This window comes from Dipodomys ordii, unplaced genomic scaffold (assembly GCF_000151885.1).
Source record: "Dipodomys ordii isolate 6190 unplaced genomic scaffold, Dord_2.0 Scaffold112, whole genome shotgun sequence".
Taxonomy (NCBI): Eukaryota; Metazoa; Chordata; class Mammalia; order Rodentia; family Heteromyidae; genus Dipodomys; species Dipodomys ordii.
The window spans coordinates 181791-189383 of record NW_012267328.1 but is presented as its reverse complement, the minus strand read 5'-3'; the positions used below and the strand labels follow the sequence as shown (position 1 = coordinate 189383).

Here is a 7593-nt window from a genome sequence, read left to right as displayed (position 1 = left end):
GGGGGGGGGGGCTGCACCTTTCCCTGCAGCAGTGCTGGCCTCCGGGCCGGGGGGCTGCGCCTTTCCCTGCAGCAGTGCTGGCCTCCGGGCCGGGGGGCTGCGCCTTTCCCTGCAGCAGTGCTGGTCTCCGGGCCGGGGGGCTGCGCCTTTCCCTGCAGCAGTGCTGGCCTCTGGGCCGGGCTGGGGGGGCTGCGCCTTTCCCTGCAGCAGTGCTGGCCTCCGGGCCGGGGGGCTGCGCCTTTCACTGCAGCAGTGCCTGGCCTCCGGGCCGGGGGGGGGGGCTGCCCTTTCCCTGCAGCAGTGCTGGCCTCCGGGCCGGGGGGCTGCGCCTTTCACTGCAGCAGTGCCTGGCCTCCGGGCCGGGGGGGGGGGCTGCACCTTTCCCTGCAGCAGTGCTGGCCTCCGGGCCGGCTCCCCTCTCGGCTCCTGTCCTCCTGGGAATTCACTCCTTCAATCCCATCGCCCTCTCCTGTGCTACTTGCTACAGGCTGAGAATCCTTTCTCCAAAACACTTAGGACCAGAAGTGTTCCGGCTTTGGAGTGTCTGGCATCCTCTATACAAGGTAAGCAACCCTAACGGGAAGATCTGAAACTGGAAACTTTTTGAAGAGTTTTCTAATTTTGGGAATCTTCGGATTTCTGATTTCCAGGTTCAGGATACTCATTCCGTATTATTATCCCAATGTGACAGAGCCTGGAACTGAGACATAGACTTGTGACACACAAGTGCAGGTTTATCTGGCTGATGATCAGCTGCAGGAGGTTTCAGGGCCAGGCAGGAGAGCCTCTGCAGGGGCAGGGAGTGCTCAGCTGCCCTCCGCACCTCGCCCTGCCCAGCCCTCACCCTCAGGCAAACACGAGCCGCAGACGGAGCCGCGCCGCGCCTTACCCACAGCTCCCCGTTGTAGTAGTAAGCCCCCAGGAGCTTCACGATGTAGGGGTGGTCGCAGGTGGCGAGGATCTCAATCTCCACAATGTAGTCCTCCAGCTCCTCCTCACTCTTGGTCTCAATGACCTTGGCTGCGGCCAAGTCTCCCGTCTCCTTGTTCTTGGCCTGTAAGGTGGAGACACAGAAGGTCAACAAGGCACCAGATCCCCGGAGACCACTCCTGAGTGGGAAACTGAGGCTGGCTCTGCGTGGGAACAAAGTGCAAGCAGAACAGGGCAAGGGCCTGTCAGCCCCACGGTGCATGCAAGACGCGACCTCCGTGCTTCGTAAGCACAAGAAGGGCTAGCTCTGCAAATACCAACATGAGAAGGTTGAACAGGCATGGTTCATGAATCATTTCACACAGAAAGAAGGGCTGGGGTAACTGAGAGAGGCGGGGGAAAGAGAGAATGAAACCAGTCCTAAATAAGTAAATTACAGTGACATTGCTTACTGGCCAAATGTCTGTGCCTCTCTCTCCCTCTCCCTCTCTTCTCCCTCTTCCTCTCTCTCCCTCTCCCTCTCCTCTCTCTCTGTCTCTCTCTCTCTGTGTCTCTGTCTCTCTCTCATTTTGATAAAAACAGAACGAAAACCTTTGCACCTATTAAGCTAGAAGCAAGGACAGAACATAACCAGCGTGGACAGTGAGGGTGCAGCACTTGGGATCCTGAGCACTGTGAGAAGGTGCAGCCACCACGGAAGAGCCCCGGCCCCAGGGGGCTGGTCCTCAGTCAGGGGAGGCAGCCCCCTCACAGGAGCCAGATGTGGACCCACCGAAGCTCAGGTAAGGAATCAACAAAACCTGACAGCCAGCTACAGGGGTATGATTCATCCATTAAAAGGGATGGCGTTCGATGCACGATGAGGCAGGAACAAACCTTGAAAACACCATACTAGTGAATATGACAGGTACAAAGGCCAAAGTCTGTATGAGTCAAACTCAGAGACAGAAACTCAAACAAAGGTTACGGGGGTGGGGAGGAGTGAGTAGAGCTTGGCTGGGAGATAATAAAGTCGGGAATATCAGTGGTACAGACAGCTTACAGCCGGTGAGCTTCTGGGATGCCGTGGAACTGTACACTTACAAAAGGCTAGCGTGATGAACACAGCGCATGCTCCCAGAACTCAAGCAGAAGAAGGAAAGAGACCTAACCTAGCACTCCCACAAGCGAACCCACCCAGCCCCCAGGAGCTCCGGGGAGCCTGAGGCCTGCGGGGCTGGTGCCTGCCCCCCGAGCACCCTGAGGTCAGAGTCCTGTCCAAGCCCAGGGACCTGGCTGACCGGGTTACTGGGCACCACCATGGCATCTTCACTGCCTCCTTCCAGGCCCAGAGGCCACACCCTATGCTGGCCTCCGGGAAATGCGGACGGCTGCCACCGCTCTGTGCTCCCAAGCAGGAGCAGTAGAATGACCCACACGGATGGACCCCAACCAACCCCTGTGCAGAAGATAAACCATAACCTCAGCCAGGATCAACCCTGTGCTGAAGATAAACCATAACCTCAGCCAGGATCAACCCTGTGCTGAAGATAAACCATAACCTCAGCCAGGATCAACCCTGTGCTGAAGATAAACCATAACCTCAGCCAGGATCAACCCCTCTGCTGAAGATAAACCATAACCTCAGCCAGGATCAACCCTGTGCTGAAGATAAACCATAACCTCAGCCAGGATCAACCCTGTGCTGAAGATAAACCATAACCTCAGCCAGGATTAACCCCTCTGCTGAAGATAAACCATAACCTCAGCCAGGATCAACCCTGTGCTGAAGATAAACCATAACCTCAGCCAGAATCAACCCTGTGCTGAAGATAAACCATAACTTCAGCCAGGATCAACCCTGTGCCGAAGATAAACCATAACCTCAGCCAGGATTAACTCTCTGCTGAATATAAACCATAATCTCAACCAGGATTAACCACCCTGCTGAAGATAAACCATAACCTCGGTCAGCGCCGACCCCTCTACTAAAGATAACCCATAACCTCGGCCAAGATCAGTCCCTCTACTGACACAAAGCTAGGCAGCTGTGGAGTGTGGAGACTACACAGGCCTTTAGCACTGACATTAGTCACATTCTCCCATTTCCCAGACAACACTCTAAGGCTTGGAAGTACTGCGCCACCCAACTGGTGTTAACTGAGCCCAAATTAAGAGAAGGACATTCTCCTAGAGAACAAGACAGCCTTCACTTAGGAGAATTTGCTATGGGTCCCACTGCCTTCCCCTAACACAATTCTCCTCCCCTGACTTTTCTTCAACCTGCTCACTCCACCTCCCACTGCAAGGGAGCAAACACCTCACAGCCAATGGTGGGTAGGTGATGCTGACTGGGCGGCCAATCAGAAGACTGCCTTTCCTCAGGGCACAGTGACTAGCTCAAGAATAAGCACATGACCAAGTCTACCAATGAACTAACGTTTAGAACAATGGCTAAAACCACCATGCTGGCTACAAGACAGATGTTTCCCCAGAGGGACTGGAAAAGAAAGAGGCCAGGCTGGCTGGGAGCACAGTCCAACCCCATCCATTTTCGGATATTTTGTATCTAGGAAAACTGCACCTGTAGTTCCAGCTACTTGGGAGGCCGAAGCCAGAGGAGTTCTTGAGCCCCAGAGTGAGGGGGAAGAAAACACAGGCGTTCAGAGGTGAAGTCATCTGCTCAGTCTTAAGGCAGGTAAAGAACAGAGCTAGGAGCCCATGCAGTTTCAAATCCTTTGCACCGGATTTCACCAGAGGTGTCTGTAACTGCTGCAAAAGTCCCGTCTGACCTCACGTTCCCTCTGTGTGGCCAGAGGGTTGGGACTGGAGGAGGGGGCAGGGGTCCTAGGGAGTGAGTTTGGGGGAGGGCGTGGGAGTGAACGGGCAAGGCCTCACATCACAGACAAGGGGCTGTCTGTGGCTGCTGGCCTCTCCCTCCCACTGGCCAAGGCAGGGTCAGGGTCCCGACAAGGGTAAGGGGCTCCTGGCCCAGCCCTCCCTGCCAGCCGGCCGTGACTCACGCCTCGGCCCACACCCTCGACAGCAGACACAGTGTCCACAGTGTTTTCTGGCCCAGGCACCCCGTGGGGACAATCATCCCCTTGTGCAGGCTGGGGCCTGGCCTAGAGGAGGTGGGGCTGGGGCTCAGTCTCCAGCAGAGGGGACCCTCCCCAGCCTAGCTCCCGGCCCCACCCCAGGGCCCAGCCAGCCCACTCAGGGACTGGGGGCTCCCTGAAAACCAGTGGCACCACCGTACCATGGGGACAGGCCCAGGCCTCCTCTTCTGGCTGTCAGCTGACCACTGTGTCCTCCTGTCCTCACAGGAAATAGCTGACATGCCAGGCTCAAGAACTAGAGAACTTTAGCTGCTACCCCCAACTCCGAACCGCAGCCCCCATTCTGAGGTGCAGACACCGAGTCCACTCTGCCCGCCTGAGAGGCGTGGGAAGCGCCCTTGGCCAAGCCTCGCGCTGACCCCACCAGAACCCGCATCCGGCCTGGGAGCCCTAGGAGCTGCCTGGAACAGAATCCTGGGGCACCCATTCCCATTCCTCTTTTTGGATTCAAAACTGCAGTTTTCCTAAAGAACCTCCCCTCTTCTGTGTCCCAGGGGCTCAGGAGGGGTACCATGGCCTCACCCAGGCCCAGGTACAGACTCACCCGCCCTGTCAGTCACTGAACCAAGGCGTCCGGACAACCGCAGAGACCTGGGAGGGTTTCTGTTTCTGATTTTTTTGTATGCTTGCTAGATAGTAGAGAAACAGCTTCTTTCTCTAGGGTGGCTAAGCTGGTAGAACTGGGTTGCTAGGCTGATCAGAGGGTCCTGTCGCCATTCTTTCAGAAAGCCTGCCAGAGAAAGAAGCAGGGCCCACAAAGGGTGGAGAGAGAAGAGAGCTAACAACTCTGTAGGGTGCCCGGACTGGCTGCTCCTGAAGGAAGCTTCCCTTAGACGGTTCCATAAGCCAACAAACCCCCCTGGGGTTCCTACCACATGCCACCAAAAAGCAAATGAATTTCCAGTCTCAAGGCTCCCACAGAGAGCAGGCCAACAAAGGACACCCTGACACTGCCAAGGCCCCCAACGTGTGATCGGGCCCTGGGGGCCGTGCAGAGGCCACACACAGGCCAGCAGAAACCGCAGAGAATCCTGCTGAAGGTGGGGAGGGCCACTTCACATGTAACAGATCAGCAAAGCCAGACAATCACGACAACGCCTGCACATGCTCTGCCCCGGGGCACAACAGGTAAGCTCTTCACAGACTAGAATATGAAATAGCTCCTATCTTCTAAAAGCAGCATTTGGTAATGACTTTACTTTGGTGTGGTTTGGTTTGGGTCTTTGAGAATGGAACCCTATGCAGTTCAACTGCATCCTGAACTCAAGATCCTCCTGCCCAGGTCTCCCAAGTGCTGAGATTACAGATGTGTGTCAAAGCACCCAGCTATTAACAGATTTAAGCCTACTATCCATCATCTCTGGATATTTGAGGCCAAGAAACATTAAAAAACAACAGCAAATGTACTAGAGTATGTTTCCATCAGCCTACTGTACATCAGAAAACAAGGTGCAAATATCCTAAATGTTTACTGGGATACTAAACAATAGTTTAAAACGTTAGATAACAAAATGCAAGGATGAGAAGAAGTAGTTGTTAAGTCACCGTTGCAAATGACCAAGCAGGGCAGTGACGTTGTGGTGGGGTCAGAGCAGGGAGCACCAAGCCGCTGTGGACAGGGCCCAGCCGGGCCCAGAGCGGGCGGACAGGGCCCAGCCGGGCCTAGAGCGGGTGGACAGGGCCCAGCCGACACGGTGGTCATCACAATGGGGACCCCACGGAAGGGTGCAGAAGCAGTCTGCTCACCCCAGAACCACTGCGCTGTCCTGTGTGGCAGCCACCAGCCAATTTAAACAGAAAAGACACGGAGGGAAACGTTTGGTTCGCCCGTCACATTCCCCACGTTTCAAGTGCAGAATAACCACGTATGGGGCAGAGCAGACACTGAAGCTGTTATCCCTGCAGTAAGTTCTGCCCCTTGTCCTCCCTAGGAAGAGAGGCCTCTCCCGGAGGTGAGAGCGCCCCAAAGTCAAATATGAGCATGAGGGCTAGGGGAGACAAGACGATCAGACAGACAGGAGGTGGAACTGGACAGCCAGACTGGTAGGTGACTGGGATTGGAAGGAGGAGGGGAGGCAGGAACAGAAAGAGGCAGAGAGAGAAAAGGAAGAAGAGGGAGTCTGTAACCCCGGCAGAGAGAGTGATGTGCTCCGCGTAAGAGAAAACAAGAGAGAATGCTGAGGCTCCCCTTTCTCCTCTGCATGTTTAGATTTCTGACTCTCCAGCCACTCTTGTGTTGCAAAATGGCACTTCTTTACCTCGGAGGACCGCAAGCCCTGGGCTGGGTCGGGAGGGTGCTCCGCCAAGTGGAGCAGGCCCACGGCCCCTCCACCATCGCTCTGCCCAGTTTCCGCTCAGCAGAACTCCACAGCCCAGTTTCAGAGCACTCCAGGAAGGCTAAGATTATGAAGCACAAGAGCAGGAGAGTGAGGGACTTCTAAAGCGTGTGCTCAATGCTCTCCCCGCAGGGAGAGCCACTTGGGCATGGCCAAGAATCACTAAGCCTCAAAAGTCCTTCTGTGCTTGGAGGGCCAAACCCAAACAGAAGAGGCCCTGAGGGTACCACATCGTAGTCTTGGCTGAAAACTCAGCAACCTGTCCAGCTTGGCCAAGCTCGTGGGAGCTCTCTAAGGAAGTCATGAGGAATCCAACCCTGGGACAACAGGACAAAGGAGGCAGAAAGGTAACCATGGGCTCTGCCTACCCAAGGAAGGCGGAGGGCAGGAGAGAGGGGAGGGTGTGTGCAGAGCAGCGGGCAGGGGAGCCCCTCCAGGCAGCACGACCCGCGCAGGCCCCTGGCCACTGCTCCACCCACTGCTTTTCTGGATGAACAGCATTTTCCATGCTGCTTTTTGTTGTTCCAAAAACAATGCTCACTCATAAAAGACCACCTTAAAAAATAGAATGGCACGAAGAAAAACGTCCAAGCCACTCAGGCTCTTAGAGGTAACTGCCTTTCCCTGTTGACACACCTCTTTCCCTCGGATGACTGGCAATCTCTAGGCTGAAGGCTTCTGGGGGACCAGTGGAAAGTGACCTTGTCTGTCATGGCCGCTTCACACAATGACAGTCCTTCCTGGGCGGCGGCCGGGAGCAGTGGCTGAGCTCATGTGGGAAGGGGCACAGGACGGTGTGGGCTCTAGCAAGAGCCCCGGCTTCCCCAGTCTTCAGCTAAGTAAGAAGAGCTGCGCACACTGAGGGGCCATTTCCTTTTTCTTCTTCAATGAATCCTTAGGTTAGCGCAGAATGTGGGTGGGGCACAGAGTACCGTGTCAATACCGCACTCACGCACCCGCCCCCTCCTTCACAGCAGATACTGACTGAGCCCCATGCTGGGGGCCAGGGGCACGTGTGCTGGGAATGGCCAAGCCCTCTACTACCTACCACCGGCCACCATCACCTGCCCACGGCCCATGAGAAGTGACTCCTCCCTGGGCCTGGAGGGCAGAAGACAAACAAGAAGGTGCACAAAGAGACCCCTCGGTGGCAAGCGCTGTGGAGGAGCTGTCAGCACAGGGAGGGGCGGCCTGAGGAGGAACCTGTGCAGGAAGACTGGGGGGGGGGG

The 7593-nt window shown here is 55.8% G+C and overlaps 1 protein-coding gene across 1 annotated transcript in view; it reads right to left on the bottom strand.

Annotated features, from left to right (window-relative positions):
* The window catches only part of Stk10 (serine/threonine kinase 10), a 55570-nt gene that overhangs the window by 41535 nt on the left and 6442 nt on the right, over positions 1-7593 (bottom strand). The window contains exon 3 of the mRNA XM_013028611.1: positions 890-1133. Within this exon, the coding sequence (XP_012884065.1) occupies positions 890-1133 (244 nt within the window). The remainder of the gene's footprint in view (positions 1-889; positions 1134-7593) is intronic.